The 21,718-nt window shown below is 46.8% G+C and overlaps 1 gene segment (V, D, J or C); it reads left to right on the top strand.

The window, feature by feature from the left end:
• Nucleotides 1-847: 847 nt before the first annotated feature.
• LOC134370864 (immunoglobulin lambda constant 1-like) lies at nucleotides 848-17,825 on the top strand. The segment is given in 3 exon segments: nucleotides 848-1,047; nucleotides 15,786-15,904; nucleotides 17,410-17,825. Coding segments are annotated over 3 exon segments (639 nt in total).
• The last annotated feature ends 3,893 nt before the right edge of the window (nucleotides 17,826-21,718 follow it).

Genomic DNA, 21,718 nt, shown 5'->3' with positions numbered 1-21,718 from the left:
TTAATATTAATGTACTGTATACTTGAAAATGGCTAGGAAAACAGGTACTAAATGTGCTCGCCACCTAAAAAATGAGTAGTTGAAGTGATGGATATAATAATTAGCTTGATTGTAATCATTTCACAATATATACATATATCAAAACGTACACCATAAATATATACAATTTTTATTTTTCAATATACCTTTATAAAGCTGGGAAGGGGGAATCTGTAAGGATGTGTGTGGGTGTGTAGGTTGTGTGTGTTTGTATGTGCTATGAGGTACCTGAGGTGCTGAACATAGTGAATTAAACACCATTTCTTAAATTATATCATGATTTCTGGACTTGAACATTGGCTTCTTGCTAAACCTGAACCTGTTTTCTCCCCTCTCGCCAACAAGGCTGGTGGAAAGAGCCCCAGCCCCAGCCCCCTGAACTCAAGCCCTCGGGGACTCCTATTCCACTGGGTACTTCCCCCGCTGCTCTCTGTGGCCCCTGCAGGCCCAAGGGAGATGCTCCACAGACCCAGGGTGCCCTTGGGGAACTGGTGAACGGGGACAGGTCAGGTGTGCCCCACCCAGGGCCCCAGGGGCAGGGCCAGGAGGGCTGTGGTGGGAGGCAGTTGAGCCCCAGATCCCAACCGCAGCAAGACAGTTGGCAGATGTCCCTCTGGGAGAGACACCCAGGGGTAATGGCCATGGTCCCTGCAGGGGGCTGGGCTGGGGGCAGGGACCAGAGCTGGTCCAGGGCAAGGATGGAAACACACGGACCAGGGTGCACTGGGTCAGCCGCTGCCAGCAAGAGGGACCAGGGGCACTCCCACACCACAAATCAGGTCAGGAGTGCCTTTGACTCTGAGGGTGAATGAGGCCCAGGCCAGGCCAGGTGGGCCATGAGGCCCCTGGGGGGCGAGGCCCTGGCAGGCAGTGCTGGCCCATGCTGCTGGGCCTGGCCATAGGTGCCCTTGGCCTGGTGTCCGCAACGACAGCACCGAAGAGCAGGGCCCTGGGCCCCAGAGATAGGGCAGGAAGCAGCCGGTCCAGCCTGTGGAGCCTTTGGGGCAGGTAAGGGGCCAAGCGAGACTTGGGACAATGTGAGGGTCTTTGCAGCCTTGGCTAGGAAGGGGCAACCAAGGGGAAGAGCAGCAGTGACAGTGACGGGGTGAGAAGGAAGGATCAGATGGAGAGGAGGGGACTTGCCAGACACTGGCTTAATTTAGTATTGACATTTTGTCCATCATGGATTTGTTTGCATTAATTTTTAGTTTTTAATATTAAGATATCTTGATCCCTGAGTTTTCTGGTTCCCCTTAAATTTTGCACCAAGGCTAGTGCCTCACTCACCTCCCCATAGCCCTCTGTGTAGGGCAGAAATGGAGGCAGGCGCAGGATGTCCATGGTGGGTGGCAGGTGGTGGCCACCATCTGTGCAGGGTGCCCAGGCCTCCTCCTGCTGATGCACCACCTCCCCCTCCCCACCCCCACTTTATCCTCGCTGTGCAGGGGCCGCTCCCTGGAACACCAGGTGGTGGGCTCCATCTGATGTTGTAGGAAGGGTCCTTCCCTTGGGTCCCTAGGTCACCAGATTCTTAGCCAAGGACCCCCAGCCAGGGCCACATCCTGGGACTGGCCCCCCCAGGAGCTCAGTCCCACCCAGGGTTCAGGGACCTCCATGGGAAAAGCTTGGGTGAGGGCCTGTGAGGGGCCACAGTGCAGCCCACCTCATTGTGTGACACCAGCCTCTCCTCTCTGTATATGGTGGGAAGTCCCCAGACAAAGCATGGAAGATCTGGGTTCATTTAAGACAATCTGTGACACAATGGCTCGGTTCATTGCCAGCACACTTTGTACCCAGTAAGTGCTAATCATTTTAGGGGCAGAACCTCCCTCTCAGCAGCCCCACAGGCAGGTACTGCTGCTATCCTCATTTTACAGATAGGGATACAGGCCAGAGAGGTGAGGTGACCTGCCCAAGGTCACACAGCTTCTGGGCACACACCCCAACACCCAGGCTGGATGGCCTCCCCTGTCTCCAATCCCTAAGCCACTGGGCTAAGTCCACCTCTCATGCCTATTTCCCCTTCTGCAAAGTGAGGGGTCCTGGTTGGGTGAGGGTCTTGCAACCTGGCACCCACCCCAAGCATGCTGGGGTGACTTTTCGTAAGGTGTTCTAGAGAGATTAGCTGACCCTCTGGTACACTAGCAGCCTGGCCATGGAGGGTGGGTCAGCAGAACCTGTGAGTGTCAGGGAAGACAGCATCTCAGCATACTGCAAGGGACAGCTGAGCAAGAAGTCTCCACCAGGGTCAGGCTCTGTGCTGGGGCTGAGGTCTGGAGAACAAGACTTGCTCCAACTCAAGTCCATAGGGAGAGGGGGCCAATGAGGGGACACCCACATACAGGGTGATGCCTGCAGGACAGAAACTCCTACAGGGAAGGCCAGAGGAGGCCCCACAGAGGAGGATAACAGGTAACGAGATCCACCTGGGCGAGGGCATCCTAGGGCTGAAGTGGGTGGGACCTGGGGCCAAGGTGGTCTGAGAGGAAGCTGGATAGCTGGCCCAGACTCCAAGGACCCATCCCTGAAGGACGGACTTCATCTGGGGAGTCCTAGGGGACATTTACAGGGAAGCAACATGACCAGACTTGGATGGGTGAGTGAGCGTGGGAATCTGAAACTAGAGCAATCCCAGGGAGGGTGTCTGTGGTGACCCCAGGCAGAGTTTGACAGATATGGGAACAGATTCAGGAGGTGGGAGGAACAGGAGAGGGGACAAACTCCTGGTTGGTTTGGTTTTTTTCCATATTTTATATATTTTGTTAATTTATTATATGATTTCATACCAACATTTCCCAAAATGATTTAAAACAGATGCATTTATTTGCTAAGCACTTTTCAGTATTGACTGTGTGACACAAACTGCATAATGATACTAGAGTTTTAGAGAAATAACATGGGCATTGACCTCCAGGATCTTACCCTTTAATCAGCAAAATGGATATTTTGTAACTATATAAAATTAGGGACTTTTTAAATTTTAATTTTAATTTTTAATTGACACAATAGTTGTACATATTTATGGGGTACAGTGTGATGTTTCCATACATGCATGCACTGTGTAATTATCTAATCAGGGTAAATAGCACACCCATCACCTCAAACATTTATCATTTCTTTGTGGTGGGAACATTCAAAATCCTCTTTTAGCTATTTTGAGTATATAATACCTTATTGATAACTGTAGTCCCCCTACTGTGCAATAGAACACCAGAACTTATTTTCCCATTCTGATTGTAATTTTGTTCCTGTTTTCCAACCTCTCCCCATCTGCCCACCCCACCCCACCCCAGTCTCTGATAACCACTGTTGGGGGGTTTTATTTTGTTTTTTGGCAGCTGGCCTGTTTGGGATCCAAACCCTTGACCTTGTGTTACAAGGTGGCACTCTAACCAAATGAGCTAACAGGCCAGCCTTTATTCACTACTTCTGTGAGATCAAGTTCTTTAGATTTCACATGAATGAGATCATGCAGTATTTGTCTTTCTGTGTCTGGCTTATTTCCCTTTACATAATTTTCTCTAAATTCATCCATGTTACTGCAAATGGCAGAATTTCATTCTTTTTCATGGCTGAGTAGTATTCCATTGTGTAAATACACCACCTTTTCCTTATTCAGTCATCTGTTGATGGACATTTAAGTTCTTTCCGTATCTTGGCTATTGTAAATAGAGCTGCAATAAACATGATGATTTCCATTTCTTTGGGTATATACCCAGTCGTGGGACTGCTGGATCATATGGTAGATCTATATGTAGTTGTTGGAAAAACCTCCATTCTGTTTCTCATAATGGCAGAACTAATTTTCAGTCCCACCAAGAGTTTAGAAGGGGTCCCCTTTCTCCGCCTCCTTGCCAGCATTTGTTATTCTCTGTCTTTGATAATAGCCAGTCTGAGGTGAGATAATATCTCAGTATGGTTTTGATTTGCATTTCCCTGAAGCTTAGTTATGTTGAGCATTTTTTCATGTACCTGTTGGCCATTTGCATGATGTCCATTGAGAAATGTCTATTCAGCTCCTTTGTCCAGCTCCTTTGCCCATTTTTTAATCAGATTTTTTTTTTTACTGTTGTTTGAGTTCCTTGTATATTCTGGATATTAATCTCTTGTCAGATATAAAGATTGAAAAATATTTTCTCCCATTCTGTAGGTTGTCTTTTCACTGTTAATTATTTTCTTCGCTGTGCAGAAGTTTTTAGTTTGAAATAATCCCATTTGTTTACTTTTTCTTTTGTTGCCTCTGCTTTTGGGGTCTTATTCATAAAGTCTTTGCCCAGTCTTACATCCTGAAGTGTTTCCCCTATGTTTTCTTCTAGGAGTTTTATAGTTTCAGGTCATATATTTAAGTCTTTAATCCATTTTGAGTTGATTTGGGTATATGGAGAGACATAAGGGTCTAGTTTCATTCTTCTACACATGCATATCCAGTTTTTCCAACACTATTTATTGAAGAGGCTGTCCTTTCCCCAGTGTATGTTCTTTGTGTCTTTGTCAAAGATCAGTCAGCTATAAGTATGTGGATTGATTTCTGGGTTCTGTATTCTGTTCCATTGGTTTGTGTGTCTGCTTTTATGCCAGTACAATGCTGTTTTGGTTACTATAGGTTTGTAGTAAAATTTGAAGTCAGATAGTGTAATGCCTCCAGCTTTATTTTATTTTTGTCCACCTGAGTTATTTCAAAAAGCCTGTGTTCGAGATCAGAAATTCTTTCTTCTGCTTGCTCTAGCCTTCTGCTTCAGCTCTTAGTTGTATTTTTTAATTCATTGAATGAATCCTTCAGTTCTAAGAGTTCTGCTGTGTTCTTTTTTAGGGTGTCTGTCTCTTTATAAAATTCCTCCTTCAGTACCTGGATTGTTATTCTAATTTCATTGTGTCATCTGAGTTTTCTCTTATTTCATTGAGTTCATTAAGATTGTTGCTTGGAGGACTGGCCCATGGCTCACTTGGGAGAGTGTGGCGCTGATAACAACAAGGCCATGGGTTCAGATCCCTATAGAGGGATGGCTGGTTAGCTCACTTGGGACAGCATGGTGCTAACAGCACCAAGTCAAGGGTTAAGATCCTCTTACAGGTCATCTTAAAAAAAAAAAAAAAAAAGATTGTTGCTTGGAATTCTTTTTCAGTCATTTCTTAGGTTTCTTGTCATTTGGGGTCTGGTACTGGAGAATGATTGTATTCCTTTGGAGGTGTCATATTTTCTAGTTTTTTGTATTTCTTGTATCTCTATGTTGATATCTGGTCATCTGGTGGAGCTGTTGCTTCTTCTAATGCTCAGGAATGGCTTTTGAGGAGAGACACTCCCTCCTGTACATGTGTTTTATATCGACCATTGGATATAGGGTGTTTTAGTTTTGGTTCTAGGTAGATGCAGTACTGTAGTCTCCATATGGTTACTTCAATCATATTCAACATTGGAGTTGTTTGTGAGTGCCTCTGTGGTCTAGGCACTTGGGGCACTCAGTAGTTCCTTGCTGAAGTGAGTGACACAGAGTTAGGTTGTCGAGGTTGTGGGTGAGATCTCAAGCTCTTGGGAAAAGTGCCTGGATACCCTGTAGTTCTTTGCTGATGTGAGTGACACTGGGTTACATCATCAACATTGTGGGCAAGTTCTTGAGCTCTTGGAGAAGCACTTGGATACCCTGTTGCTCCTTGTCCAAAGCAGGTGACCCAGAGTGGACTTGCTGGTACCCCAGCTAGTGTCCCATGGCCCTGATAGGTGTACTGGGGTCCTCTGAAGGTCCTCACCTTAAATGGATGACCCTGGGTGGGGTTTCTGGGGGTCAGGATTAGGACCTAGGCTTTGAGGGGGGAAATGGGGTGCTCAGCAGCCCTTCAGCTACAGTGAGTGACTCAATGGTGTCACTGGGGCTCTTGGAAGAGTACTGTACCCCTAGGGGAGGCATCAGGATACAATGTAGTTGCACTATTGAAGTGGGTCACACTAAGTGGGATCACTGGATTTGGGGGGTGCTGTCCCAGGAGGGACACTGGGATGGTCTGCAGCATCACTGCTGAAGTTGGGCACTCTGAGTGAGGTGTTAGCAATTTTTCTTGGGACCTTTCACCCCCAAGATGGATGCTGGGGCCCTCTGTAGGTGTTCAGATGGAGTGGCCACTCTGGGTGAGACTGCTGTGATTGTGGACGAGCCCCTGTGACCCTAAGAGCATTACTAGGACATTCTAGATCTCCTCAGCTGGAGTGGGCTGCCCTGCATGAGGTCACTGAGGCTGTGGGTGGGCTGCTGTGCCCCCATGAGAGGTTCCAGATTCCTCTGAAGCCCCCTTGCTGGGACGATCATCCCTGGGCAGGCTCACTGGTGCTGCAGGCATGTATCTGTTCCTCAGAGAGTCATACGAGTCCTCCAATACCTCTTTGTGACTGCAAGAATTGTAAGGACACCTCACCAAAGAAGGAGGAGTAGCCAGCAATGGCTACAGGCCCTGATTAGGTAGCTTTCTGATTCTGTGTAGTGTGCACACCAACCTTCTCTGTCCTGAGGATGGCACCCTCGCTGTACTGGACTGCCTGTTCCCAGAGCACAGGATGCCATGTGGATATGGGTGTAGGCAACCTGGTGCAATGATGTGGTCTCCAGGGAGTGGAACTGCTACCAGGGCCAGAGCAAAATGTGAATAACATGAATAGGCTTCTTTCTAGCTCTGGAGTGTGTGTGCACCATCCCTTCCATATTGAGAGTAGCACTCTCACCACACTGGACCGTGCATTCCCAGGGCACAGGGTGGAAGCCAAATTGAGGATGTTGGGGCCAATCCTGCCTCCAAGCTCACCACAGCAGTCTGGGGCCCCAGGGGCTGGGGGCAGCCCAGCATGTATCCCTCCACTGGCCAGTGCAGCCACGCGTGCTCACAGCAGTTCCTAACACTGGGTGCACAGCTGCAAGGGCAAAGCAGACTCCCCCAGGGGTTGGGCTGCCAGCCCACCCACCTTCCCATGAGCAGAAACTCCTCCTGAATCCCCACCACTCATCATGAGATGGTGGTAGATGGGAATTTTCTTCTGTTCTTTGACTATCCTGAGTTTGCGCACTCACCGATGTCTTCACTGCTCCGTCGTTGTGTTCCAGCTCTCTCCTCTCATTTCCGTCATCCAAGTGTAGCTGTGCATTTGATGCATTCTCAGTCTTTGTGGGAGAGATGAGTGACGTATCCTTCTAGTCAGCCACTTGTTCTGCCCCCTCCTAGTTTATTCTTTTTGATGCTATTGTAGATGGAATTGTTCTCTAAATTTCCTTCCCTGATTTTTCATAGTATATAGAAATATGACTGATTTTTGTGTGTTGCTATTATGTCATGCAACTTATGAATTTATTTCTTTGCCCTAACAGGGTTTTTGTGGGGTTTTTTTGTAGATTCTTTGGGATTTTCTATATATAAGATAATGTCCCCTGAAAACAGAGATAATTTTCCTTCTTCCTATCCAATCTGGATGCCTTTGGGGTTTTTTGTTCGTTTGTTTTGTTTTTGGGGTTTTGGGTTTTTTTTTTTCCTTGAGTAACTTCTCTGGAGAGAACCTCCAGTATAATGTTGAATAGAGGGGCAAAAGTGGGCATCCTTGTTTTATTCCTGAACTTAGGTGGACAATTTTTTGTCATCATTGAGTATGATGTTAGTTACAGATTTTTCATATATGGCCTTTATCATGTTGAAGAAGTTACGTTCTATTCCTAGTTTGTTAGGTGCTTTGTCATGAAATAGTGTTGAATTTTGTGAAATGCTTTTTCTGCATCAATTGAGATGATCATGTGACTATTTTCCTTCATTCTATTAGTATAGTATATTACATTAATTGATTTTCTTAAATGGAACTACCCCTGCATTCCTGGGATTTGGTTTGCTAGTGTTGTGTTTCAGGGTTTTGCATCTATATTCACAGGAATATTAGTTTGTGGTTTTCTTGTGATATCTTTGTCTGGCTTTGGTATCAGGGTAATGATGGACTCATACAATGAGTTAGGAAGTGTTCCTTCCCCTTCCTCCCCTTCCTTTTCTTTCTTTCTTTCTTTCTTTTTTTTTTTTTTTTTTTTTTTGAAGAATTTGTGGAGTATTTACAAAGGATTTATGTAAATTTTTTAAAACATTTGGTAGAATTCCACCAGTTCTGGGCTTTTCTTTATGGGAAGGTTTTTGGTTAGTGATCCAATCTCATTACTTATTATAGATCTGTTCATATTTTCCATTTCTTCTTGAGTCAGTGTGTTACTTTGTTTTGTGCTGCTGTAACAGAATACCTGAGACTGGGTAATTTATAATGAACAGAAATTTATTTCTCGGGGCCGGCTTGTGGCTCACTCGGGAGAGTGCGGTGCTGATAACACCAAGGCCACGGGTTCGGATCCCATATAGGGGTGGCCGGTTCGCTCACTGGGTGAGCGTGGTGCTGACAACACCAAGTCAAGGGTTAAGATCCCCTTACCAGTCATCTTTAAAAAAAAAAAAAAAGAAAAAGAAATTTATTTCTCACAGTTCTGGAGGCTCGGAAATTGAAGATCAAGGGGCTTGCATCTGGTGAGGACCTTCTTGCTGTGTCATCCCGTGGAGGAAAATAGAATGGGGGTCAGAGAGAGAGACACCAAACTAGTCCTTTTATAAGGAACCCACTCCCACAATAATGAAGCCATTCCCACTATGATGGCATTAATCCATTCATGAGGGCTCTGCCCTTATGATCTAATCACCTCTGCAATGTGTCACCTTTCAACACGGATGCTCTGGGGATTACGTTTCCAACACATGACCTTTGGGGGACACATTCAAACCACAGCAGTCGGTTTTGCTAGTTTGTGTGTTTCTAGAAATTTGTCCATTTTATTTGGGTTATCTAAATTGGTGGGGTACGGTTGTTCACAATAGTCTCTTAAAATACTTTTTTATTTACATAGGTCTGTAGGTATGAGGTTCACACTTTCATCTTATTTTATGAATTTGAGTCTTCTCTCTTTTGTTCTTGGTTGGACTATCTAAAGGTGTGTTAATTTTGTTGATCTAATTTTCGAAGAACCCCCTTTTGGTTTTGTTGACTCTATTATTTTCCTATTCTCTATTTCATTTATTGCTCTAATCGTTATTATTTCCTTTCTTCTGCTAGCTTTGGAGTGAGATTTTTCTTTTTCTATTTTAAGATGTTAGGAAGTTATTGCTTTGAGATCTTTATTCTTTTTTACTATTGGCATTTTTACAGCTACAAATTTCCCTCAGGGCACCAATTTCACTGAATCAAATAAGTTTTATTATATTGAGTTTTCATTTCCATTCATCTCAAAGTATTTTCTAATTTCACTTGTAATTTCTTCTTTGGTTCATTGGTTGTTTACGAGTCTGTTGTTTAGTTTCTACATGTTTTTAAGTTTTCCAGTTTTCCTTCTGTTAGTGACTTCTTGTTTCATTCCATTGTGGTCAGAGAAGATAGTATAATTTCAGTCTTTTAAAATTTATTCAGCCTTGTTTTGTGACTTATTTAACATATGGTCTAACATATGGTCCATCTTGAAGAATGTTCCATCTGCTCTTTTTTTTTTTCCTAAAAGATGACCGGTAAGGGGATCTTAACCATTAACTTGGCGTTGTCAGCACCACGCTCAGCCAGTGAGTGAACCGGCCATCCCTATATAGGATCTGAACCTGGGGCCTTGGTGTTTTCAGCACCGCACTCTCCCAAGTGAGCCACGGGCCGGCCCACTCCATCTGCTCTTGAAAAGAATTTTTGTTCAGCTGTTGTTGGGTGGAGAGTTCTATACATGTCTGTTAGGTCTAGTTGGTTGATAAAATAAAATATTTTAAAAAATAAAGTCTTCTTTTCCTTGTTGATCTTTTGTCTGGGTTTTCTGCATTTATTGAAAGTGGGGTATGAAGTCTCCAACTATTATTTTAGAACTGTCTATTTTTCACTTCAATTCTAGCGATGTTTGCTTTATATATTTTAGGGCTCTGTCGTTAGCTGTGTATATGTTTATAATTGTTACATCTTCTTGATGGGTTGACCCTTTTATGAATATATTATGTCCTTTGTCTCTTGTAATAATTTCTGACTTAAAGACTTCTTTATCTTACATTAGTATAGCCACCCAACTCTCTGCTGGTTGCTATTCGCATGCAGTATCTTTTTCCATACTTTCACTTTCAACCTATATGTGTCTTTGGGTCTAAAGTGATTCTCCTGTAAACAGCATGTATTTGGCTCTTGTGTGTTTTTTTAAAAAATCCATTTTGACAATCTCTGCCTTTTAAGTGGAGAATTTTATCCTTTACGTGTAAAATAATTATTTTAGGACTTTGCCATTTGGCTGTTTTCTGTATGTCTTATATCCTTTTTGTTTTTCAATTTCTCTATTACTGTCTCTTGTTTTTGATTCATTTTTTCTTTTGTACCATTTTTATTTCCTTCTCATTTCCTTTTCTGTATATGCTTTAATTGTTTTCTTAGTGGTTACCTTGGGTATTAGAATTAACATCTTAAATTTGTAACAACTCTATTAGTTAAACAGACTCTTTATTTTTTCATATGACTGTGAGTCATTGTCTGGTGTCTTTTATTTCAGCCTGAAGGACTCCCTTTAGTATTCCTTTTAGGGAAGGTCTTCTAGTGACAAATTTTTTGTTTTGTTTATCTGGGAATGTCTTAATTTCACCTTTACTTTTGAAGGATGGTTTTGCCAAATATAGAACTCTTGGTTGACCAGTTGGGTGTTTGTTTTTTTTCCAGCACTTTAAATATGTCATCCTGCTGCCTTCTGGCCTCCATGATTTCTGCTGAGAAATCATGTGTTCATCTTATTGAGGATTTCTTGTACATGATGAGTTGCTTTTATCTTGGCGTGTTCACGATTTTCTCTGGCTTCAGTTTTTGACAACTAATTACAGTGTATCTAGGTATGAATCTCTTTGAGTTTATTCTATGTGAAATTTATTCAGCTTCTTGGATGTGTAGATTTAAGTAGTGTCAGTCCTTCAACTTTGTTCTTCTTCAATATCGTGGTGGCTATTCTGGATCTTTTTGCTTCTCCACACAAACTTTAGAATCAGTTTATCAATACCAACAAAATAACTTGCTGGAATTTTGATTGGACTACATTGAATCTATAAATCAAATTGGGAAGAACTGATATTTTGACAGTCTTGAGGCTTCCTATTCATAAACATTGAATATCCCTCCACTTATTTCTTTTTTGATTTCTTTAAACAAAGTTTTATAGATTTCTTCATGTAGATCTTGTACATATTTTGTTATATTTATTCCTAAGTATTTAATTTGGGGGGTGGTGCTAATGTAAATGGTATTGTGTTTTTCACTTCAAATTCCATTTGTTCATTTGCTGGAATATAGGAAAGCTATTGGTTAAACTGTGTCATGCAACCTTGCTATAATTACTCATTAGTTCTAGAAGGGTTTTTTTATTTCTTTGTTTGTTTGTTTGTTGCCAGTTCTTCTGGATTTTCTACATAGATGATCATGTCATCTGAGAACAAGGACAGTTTTATTCCTCCTTCCCAATCTGTATACCTTTTATAAGGGGACAGATTAAGGAAAAGAGGACATCCTCACCTTGTTTCTGACCCTAGTGGGAAATCTTCTAGTCTCACCACTAAATATGATGTTAGCTATAGGATTTTTATATATATTCATTAACAAGTTGAGGGAGTTCTCCTATTCCCAGATTACTGGGGGTTTTATCATGAATGGGTCTTGGATTTTGTCAAATGCATTTTCTACATCTATTGATATGACCGTGTTATTTTTCTTCTTTAGCCTGTTAATGTGATGGATTACATTAATTGATTTTCAAATGTTGAACAAGTCTTGCATACCTGGGATAAATCCAACTTGGTTGCAGTATATAATTCCTTTTATACATTGCTGGATTTGATTTGCTAATATTTTCTTGAAAATTTTTGCATCAGTGTTCATGAAGGGTATTGGTCTGTAGTTTTCTTTCTTTTTTTTTTTTTTTGTCTTTTTCATGACCGGCACTCAGCCAGTGAGTGCACCGGCCATTCCTATATAGGATCCGAACCCGCGGGCGGGAGCGTCGCAGCACTCCCAGCACCGCACTCTCCTGATTGTGCCACAGGCTCGGCCCTGTAGTTTTCTTTTCTTGTAATATCTTGTCTGGTTATAGTATTATGATAATGCTGACCTCATAGAATGAACTAGGAAGTATTTCCTCTGCTTTTACGTTCCAAAAGAGATTGTAGAGAACTGGTATAATTTACTATTTAAGTATCTGGTAGAATTCACCAGTGAACCTATCTGGGCCTGTTGCTTACCGTTTTGGAAGGTTATTAAGTACCAATTCAATTTCTTTAATTCGTACATGCCTGTTCAGATTGTCTATTCTTCCAGTCTGTTTTTTCATTTGGTTTTATTATTAATTTATGCATTTATTTCAGTCTAACTTTTTCCTCTGCTTTATGGAGTTTTATGTAAGGTCTTTTCTACCTCGATAATATAAAAATATTATATTTTCTTCCAGCACCTATTTAGGGTTGATTTTTTTTTTTCTATTTAGATATTCAGCCCACTTCAAGTTTATTTTTGCATATGGCATTAGATAGAATCTAACTTCTTTTTTCTTGTCAAAGCAAGAAATTACCAATTGTCCCAATACCATTTATTGAACAGTCTGATCTTTCTTCTCTTACCATATATAAATTCATAATTTTTCTGTTCTCTCTATCTGGTTCCCTTAAATTTCTTATTTCTGCATTGGTACCACACTGATTTAATTCCTATGATTCTAGAGTATAAATTGGCATCTGGTAGGGATAGCCTTTTTCCTCATACTTTTTCTTTTAAAATGAACCTTAAAATCAGTCCATTAATGTTTTTGTAAATTGGAGTTGTGATTATAAGTAAATTACATTTATGGGTTGACTTCAGAAATCATTGGCATCTTTACAATATTTGGCCTCTCCATCTGGGAGCAGGGTTTGTCTCCCCTTCTGCATATTTTGCTAAATTTTTATAGTTTCATTCTTGTGGATTTTGCATATTTCTTATTAAGGTATTCTTATACATTTTCTTTATTCTTTTACTACTGAGATAGCCATTTCCCCCCATTATGTATTCTAACTGGTTACCGATAATAAGAAAGTTACCAATTTTAATATACTGATCTCTTATTTCTTTTAATAGTTTTTCAACCTATTTTATTTATTTCTAATATTTAAACCCCTCGTTTCTTTTCTTATTTAATTGCTTAGAACCTTCAGAACAATATGAATAATAAAAGGATGTCCTGCCTTGTTTTCAGACTTTAATGAGAATCCATGCAGTATTTCACTGTTAAGAATGATTACTACTATAGTATTCTGGTAAATATCTCCTATCAAGTAGATATCTTTTATTTGTAACTTATTAAGAGTTTTTTCCTTTGTTTTTGAGAAATAGATTTTATATTACTATTAGTAGGTTAGTAGGTTTTAATAGGTTGTAATTGTTAATTACCTTTAAATAGGTTTTGTATTGCTTCATCAAAAATTAATTTCAAAACTCTGCAACAGGGATGAAACTTGAAGACATTATGCTAAGTGAAATAAGCTAGACACAAAAGGGCAAATATTGTGTGATTCCACTTACATGAAGTACCCAGAATGGGCAAATTCATACAGACAGAAAATAGATTGGAGGTTACCAGGCAGGGGTCGGGGGGAGGAGGGCATTGGGAGTTATTGCTTAATGGGTACAGAGTTTCTGTGTGGGAATATAAAAACATTCCGGAGATGGACGGTGGTGTTGGTTGCCCAACAATGTGAATGTACCTAATGCCACTGAATCACACACTTAAAAATAGTCAAGGTGGAAAATGTAATGCTATGTATGTTTCACCACTATTTTTAAAAAAGGAAAATGGTGCTACACAGCAGAAGAGAAATGGAGAGATAAATATTACACTTTCTAAATGCACTTCTATATTGCTTAATTGTATTATATGTTATATTCTTATAGTTTTAAAGCAATAAAGATTTTTTAAGAGCGAAGAGAAAAATCTTATATTTGCATCACAAAACCAACCACTGCTTACTGGACCAATTTCTAAGGTGGAAATGTGCCGGTTTGACCCCCTGGCAGAGATGTTTTCATCCAGTAAGCACCAACTCAATGACAAATCCTTGTACAAAATTGAGTTTGACATTAAAACCAGGAAAGGCAAAACCTGGGGCTTCTTGTGGTTTTGGAGTCTCAGAGGATAGTTTTGTTTCTTAATTATTTTGAGCCTTGTTTTAACTTTAAAAGGGAATATGTAGATGCAGCATCTAAGGACACAGAAGCCATTTCAGTGTGGGGGGCGAGGTGGCTCAGGATAATCCAGGTTTCTGTTCTGGGGGCAAGAGCAGTCACAGTCACTGTGGCAAGATGAAGACAGAAGAAGAGCTGGAATGTCAGAGCTGGTCAGTCTCATTGGATGTCATTAGTTTGAGGTTCCTGTTGGGCATCCAGCTGGAAATGGGCAGTAGGCAATTTAGGTGGAGCCAAGGAGAGGGTTTGGAGCTGGGATAGCCTCGAACCTCACTATATGGGCAATAATAGGAGTCCACAGTGTGGGAAGATGGCAAAGAAGGAGGACCCAGGTGGTGGTGTGGGGGTCAGCAGCCATGCATGGGCCGGGGAGAAAGAGAAGCCAGAGGAGGAGAGTGGGCATCTCAAACACCAAGGGAAAGAGGCACTGGAAAGAGGGGCTGATTCCATGTTGCAGCCTACAGAGACATCAGGAACTGGGGATGGACCTCAGATTGACCATGATGAGGGCCTTGTTGGCCTTAACCTGAGAGGTTTCCGGGAGAGATGGGAGTGAGGGCCAAGGGGACCCCGCCATGTCCCAAGCACCAAAAAGAGTGCCTGGTGTAGACAGGATGGATGTATGGATGGACAAACGGATGGATGGATGGATGGATGGATGGATGGATGGACAGATGGGCAGAAAGATGAATGGATGAAAGACAGATAGATGGATGGATGGATAGACAGACAAACAGATGGATGGAGGGATGGATGTATAGCTAGACAAATAGGCAGATGAATACCCAGATAGACAGATGGACAGGATAGATGAATTGACAGATGGAAGGATGGGTGATAGATGGATGGACAGACAGATGAATGAACAAACTGATGCACAGATTGATGGAAGGATGGACAAATAGACGATAGACAGATGAATAGACAGATGGATAAATGATTGGATGGAAAGGATGGTCTGAGAGATCAGAGAAGGCTTCATGAATGGAAAGGGACTGAGCTGCATCTTGATGGATAGAAATAGAAGCAGAGGAGACTCCACATGGGAGCGCCTTGAATCAGGAATGACCCAGTGTCTGTGGGTCCAGGGAGGAAGTTGGCCTGGCTTGTGAGGGAACTTATGGGGGAGGAAGACTCAGAGGCCCTTAAAATGAAGCCAGGACAGATGGGGCAGGTCCAAGCCACCTCAGAAGTCACTCTGCCACACCGCATGGCTTCCTGAGAGGACACGTAATTCAGGGATTTGCCGAGCACCTACTGTGTGCAGCGTTGCTGTCAACACTGGTAGTCTCAGAGAGGGGAGACATGCACAGGGGTGACTCCAAGGCCATTAGCGGCACTTGCCTTGGACAGGGGGACAGGCACGGGGACGCCTCTGGCCCATGAGCCCACATAGGGCTGCCCCACCACCTCTGGGGGGCTGGCGGCCCACCTGCCCTGTGCTAGGATGCAGCCTTGCTTGCCGCAGCCCTGTGCCTGTCATACCCAGCAGGTCCCTGCTCCATCCTGGCCCCTGGGAGGGAGGCCCCAGGTGCTGGCCCCATGGGACTTGGTCCGAGCATCAGTCACGATGGTATGTCTTTGGCAGTGGGACCCAACTCACCGTCCTAGGTAAGTGGCACTCACAACTTTTCCCAACCTGTTGCACCCCCATGCCGTCTCCAAAAAGTCTGTTTTCTCTCTCTGGAGGCTTCTTCCCTCTACCCCCCTTCCCCCAAGCCTTAACAACCAACCCCTTACCTTTCTCCTTGGGGCCTGGGGGAGGCGGCTGGGTCTCACGGTAACCAACAGGAGGGCCCCAACTGCAGCAGCAGCCGCTTCAGATTCCAATAGTCAGATGGGGCCTGGCTTGGCCAGGGATGGGGGCTCCTTCCCCTCTTCTGGCAGATACCCCGCAGGGGCCAGAGGCCAGTTCTGATGCGGGACACTGGGACAGCATTAGAGACAGTCCCTGAGTCCCAGGAATTGGGTTGAGAGCTGGATGCCCATCCAGGCTGGGAAGGCTACACAGGAGGCTCAGGGATGTGGCTGGGGCTGTGACCCCAGCCTCAGGACACACAGGATCACCCCGAGGAGAGACCAGTGGAGGGTGGAGAGAGGAGTCAGGTTTACTCAAGGCTGCAGCTCTCTGACCTCTGATGGGCCAGGAGGACACGGGGCACAGAGGGACTGAGTGTGGTGACCAGAGCCCAGCCCTCACAGGAAGATCATCAGAAAGGAGGGGGTCCCGTAGGGCAGAGACTCATCTGTCCCTGGATTCCCTCAGGCCCTAGGGCCCAGTGTCTCACTTGTCCACAAATCGCCCTCCCACCTTCCTCAAAGAATACATTAGACACAGGAGATGACAAGAGGGGAGCAAATGGAGGGGTTCAGAGAACTCCGTGGCTGCCAGGTAAAATCAGAGCTCATCAGAGGCTTCTGGGGTGGGTGTGGGGGCTGCTGTACCCCATAGTCTGGGGGTAGCAACCCCAAGAACACAGCCAAGGAGCAGAGTCCTGCAGTCAGTTGGGCTGGTCAGGACAGGGGAGACAGCAGAGCCTTGAGGAGCCCCCGGAGCTTGTCTGGGTGGGCCCACCCCTCACAGGGAGAGCTGAGTGGGCTGAGGAGGTATAGAGCCTGGCGCCCGAGCAGACAGGGGACTCCAGGCCCCACCGTGCTCCAGGCACTGTACACCGGGCCCCACACACCCCAGGACCATCATGCTGGGCCAGGCGGGGACCCCCAGTTCACAGAGGTGGCTCTGGACATTGGAAGAATGAAGTGAGGTGGGGTCCTGGGGGTTCAGAAGGTCTTGGGAGCAGATTCCAAATTCAGACTACAGAGACCAGGGAGGTGGGAGCACAGTCCCCTGGGTCCACAAGGGGAAACTGAGGCTGCAGAGCTGAGCCAGGTCCCTGGGAGAGGTGACTTGGGAAGGGCTTTTAGGAAGGTGCAGGGCTGTCTGCTCTCCAGCGGGCTTCAGTGGAAAGGAGGTGAAAGAGGAGGGAACGAGGGTCCCCCAGGAGGAGATGACAGCCACACTGTGAACGGCCACAGACTTTAGACAAGGAGGGTGGGGGCTCCCAACACCCAGCCTCTCCCTCTCCCATCTCACAGCCCCTCCTCTATCCGCACAGGTCAGGCCAAGGCCGCCCCCTTGGTCACTCTCTTCCCGCCCTCCTCTGAGGAGCTCAAAGACAACAAGGCCACACTGGTGTGTCTGATGAGTGACTTCTACCCGGGCGCCGTGACGGTGGCCTGGAAGGCAGACGGCACACCCGTCACCCAGGGCGTGGAGACCACCAAGCCCTCCAAACAGAGCAACAACAAGTACGGGGCCAGCAGCTTCCTGACCCTGTCGCCCCAGCAGTGGAATTCCCACAAAAGCTACAGCTGCCAGGTCACGCACGAAGGGAGCACCGTCGAGAAGACAGTGGCCCCTGCAGAGTGTTCTTAGGTCCCCAACCCTCACCCACCCACGGGGGCCTGGAGCTGCAGAATCCCAGGGGACGGGTCTCCCCTTACTCCCCCCACCCCGGTCACCCCAGCCCTTCTCCCTCAACTCATAAATCTCAATAAATATCCTCACTGTCAATCAGAAATCCTGTTCTATCTCACTATTTATCTCATATTTAATTTGCAACCTCCCTGGGTTCTCGGGGTCGGGTGGGGAGATCCTGGCACCAGGGAAAAGTAGCCAAGGGGAGAGGCTCACAGTCTCCCAAGGCATCACCCCAGGAGACACCAGGACAGGAGGGTTCTGGTGACTGGAACGTCCATCCCTCTGCCCTCCCCTCCTCCCCTGCCTCCTCCCAGTGCAGGGCCCCACTCCCTGCCTCCTTCCTGGACGGAGCTGTTCATGGCAGGACCTCCAGAGGCGCCCTCTCTCTCGCCCCGGTCAGGACCCTCTGCCCATGCCACGTCCTCTCTTTCCTCAGCCTGCAAGCCCTGCTCTGGCCTGGACCCCTCTGCCCCTGGCCCTCAGCCCTGGAATGTCCTCCTCCCTGTGCCCCGCTCGGCTCCTGCCCACCCCCACTTCCTCCCACTCACTCTTGAGCGCTGGACAGTCCACGGGGTCCAGGACACTCCAGCACCGTCGGCTTCACGGGCTCTTGAATCTGGGACCCCCTCGATTCTTCACCTGATGGCATGTTCAGAGATGCAGAGGAGGAGGAAGCCAGGACGGAAAGTGTCACACAAAAGGCCCGCCAGGAGGCTGGGGACACTTGCCAAAGATGAGCTCTGAGCCCCCCAGCAACCAGTGTGAGGCGGGAAAGAGGCGCCTCATGATTTCTCTGAGATTAAACAGCCTCTGCTGGAGGGAAACGTGGTCTCAACGCTGGGGCCAGGCACCTCGTACCACAGTCAGAAGTGGGGACGAGTCTCACCCAAGGCCTCAGCATTGATGGGACTGGGGGGCATCATTTATTGGGAACACTTCTCCATTCAACCTTGGACCTCAGTGGGCAAGCCAGGTCCTGCCTGGGGACTTTCTCTGTGACGCTGTGAGGCTCGCAGGGCCTGGGCTCCAGCCGCTCCCTGATGAGGAAGGTGAGGTGAGGGGGGACCGGCCCAGCCCCTCGTGCCTGGTCCCTGGGCTCTGCCCCTCCACGCACTGTGGGGGTTGGGGGCGCACATCAGCGGGTCGGGCCTGTGTCACTGCAGGCAGGGGCTGCTGAGGGCCGGGGTGAGTCTCTCTCTCGGCTCCTGTTTGAGTCTCCTGTGGCTGCTGTAACAGATTGCTGCAAATTCAGTGGCCTAAAACAAAGAGCATTTATTCTCTCACAGGTCTGGAGGTCAGAAGTCCAAAATGAGTTCTGGGGGCTAAAATCAAAATGGGGGCAGGGCGTGCTCCTCTGCAGGGTCTTGGGGAGAATCGTTTCCTCGCCTTTCCCAGCTGCTCCAGGCCGCCCCCAGCCCTCGGCTCGTGGCCCCTTCCTGCCACTTCAAAGCCAACAGCGTGGGTCTTCAACTCTCTCTCTCCCCCTCCCTCTCTCTCCCTCTATTTCCGTCCCCACATCTCCTTCTCTCACTCTGACCCGCTTGCCTCCCTCTTTCCTTTATAAAGACCCTGCCTTGGGCCACCCAGGCAATCCAGGATCATCTCCCATCTCAGGCTCCTTCACGTCATCACATCTGCAAAGTCGCTGTGGCCACACAACATAACACATTCACAGGTTCCAGAGACTGGGATAAGGCCATCCTCGGAGGCCCTTTTGCAGCCGACCACAGCTGCATTTCCCTGTTCCCTGGGGATTGGGGAGGCCGCCTCTTGCATTCCCCTTCTTCTCTGTGTCCTGCCCAGTCCTGTCCGGGCCACTCCTGGGGCCTTCCCAGCCCAGGCATAGGCCCTCCTCCTCTCTGGTCTCCTGTGGCCCATTCTCCTGGGGTCATGGGGGAAGGGACTACGATTTATCCACAGCTCTGGGGCATTGGCTTCCCGCCAGCTCCTGCTAAATGCTCCCCAGGCCTTACCTCTCGGTCACCAAACCGCCCTTGGAGGGCGATCCAAGGAGGGTCCTTGTCCTATAATGGAGACAACACAACCCAGAGAAAATTTGGAAATGCTCTTTCTTACAGTAAATAGTCAGTTGATCCCTGGGGAATGAAAAAAACCACAATTAATCTTAAAATGCCGTTTTTTCATATCTAATAAAAGTAACCTGCCTGAGGCCACAGCGAGGGCTCGCACCTGAGCCCAGTGAAGTCCAAATCACAGCTCCTGACCCTAGGGCCCTCTGCCTGCAGCCCACTGGCCAGGCCTCCCACTTTATCCTGCTTCCTCCCTGGAGAGCTCAGCCCTCCTGACCCAGGAACCATAGCCCAAGGGGACAGAGTTATTGGGGCTGACAAAGAAGAGGGGGACAGGGATCTTGGGTCAGGATGGCCAGGTTCCTTGTCCCTCTTCCCTTTCCTCCAGGTCAAAAATCAGGGTCAGGGAACTCAGGCAGGGGATGTGAGAGGGTTCCCTCCTCCTGGAGACCCCACCTGAATTCTGGTTCTGGGTTCAGGGCTCAAGGTTCTGACTCACTGAGAGTGTCAGTCCCTGGCAAGAGGCCTGCTCAGCCCAATCACAGTGTCTTGAAGCTAAAGTCCAAACATCAAGCCCCAAATACAAGGCCACGTGGCACCTGCCTCTTCACACCCCCAGCTTCGTCTCCTGAAGCCTCTGCCCCCCACCTGCACACCTTCTACTACAACAGAACTGACCTGAACAACCTACATCCCTAAGGCCCACATGGCCTCACACCTCTGCACCTTTGTTCCTGCTGTTCCTCCTCGTGGCATGCCATTCCCCACCCCATCTGCCTGACAGAGCCCTGTCCCCTCAAGGCCCCCAGTCAGCTCTTCCCTGGTGACCTTCCATGACCTGGCACATCTCCACATGGGCCAAATAGGCAGGGCTCGAACCGCAGCTGATGTCAAATCCTCCTGGAACTCGAGCACATGGGCCCATAAGGAGCTGCTGCAAGGCCGCTTCCCACACCCTCCCATGTCCCCTCGAGGCTGTCATAACACGCAGCTTCCCATCACCTACTGGGTTCTGGTGAGAAGTGAGGCAGGCAGGAGGGGAGTCATGGGAGGACCCTCTGAGTCAGCGAAGCAAAGCAGGTGCTGGCATTTGTGTGCCCATTTCATGGATGAGAGAATGAAGGCTCCAACGGGAGGGGGTGACCTGCCCAAGGTCACACAGTGAGTTGTTGGTTGATCCACCCCCAGGCTCCTTCCACAACTCCTCAGTCATTCATTCACTCACTCGTTCATTCCACAAAGCTCAGTGGGCACAGCAGTGGGCAGGTGCTGGTGCAAGGAGACCAGGCCCACCTGCCCTGGAGGAGCTCATGAGCTGGGGATGACGTGGAGATCACCAACACCCCCAGCCCATCCCCAAGTCCCCAAGGCCAGTACCCAGCCCAGAGAGCATCTGAGCAGTACCAGCATCTCCCCCCACACTTAGGATAAGATTGAACCTACAGGAACATCTGTGGGGTGCCCCAGCTGCATCCCTGGGACACTCTGGACATGTCACAGTCACTCATTGACCCTCACAGTGACCTTGAGGCCTCAGGAATGCCACTGTCCATCTCACAGAGGGGACGCTGACCAGGAGGGACACTCGGGACTGCCCCTCACAGAGACGCTGAGGCCTCAGAGCTACCGCTGTCCATATCAAGGTGGGGTCTGCCCTCCATCTATATTCTTTTAGCGAACGATCTAGTCAGACCTGGATGCCCCAAAATGAGGCAAGCGGATCTGAGACAAGCACCCACTTCTCAACATGAAGGTTCAAAACCAAGTTTTTCAGCCAACTAGAAAATGTAAACTTTCAGGGGTATAGACGACATAGTCACAGTCCACTGGATTAGTGACATAGCACAATGTTGAAGAACTTTTCCCCGCCTTCCTGACACACCAACCTCTTCTCTGGAGTCTCTGTTTTCCCCA

Source organism: Cynocephalus volans, chromosome 2 (assembly GCF_027409185.1).
Source record: "Cynocephalus volans isolate mCynVol1 chromosome 2, mCynVol1.pri, whole genome shotgun sequence".
Lineage (NCBI taxonomy): Eukaryota > Metazoa > Chordata > Mammalia > Dermoptera > Cynocephalidae > Cynocephalus > Cynocephalus volans.
The sequence above is the reverse complement of the archived record's forward strand: the minus strand, read 5'-3'. Positions and strand labels throughout refer to the sequence as shown.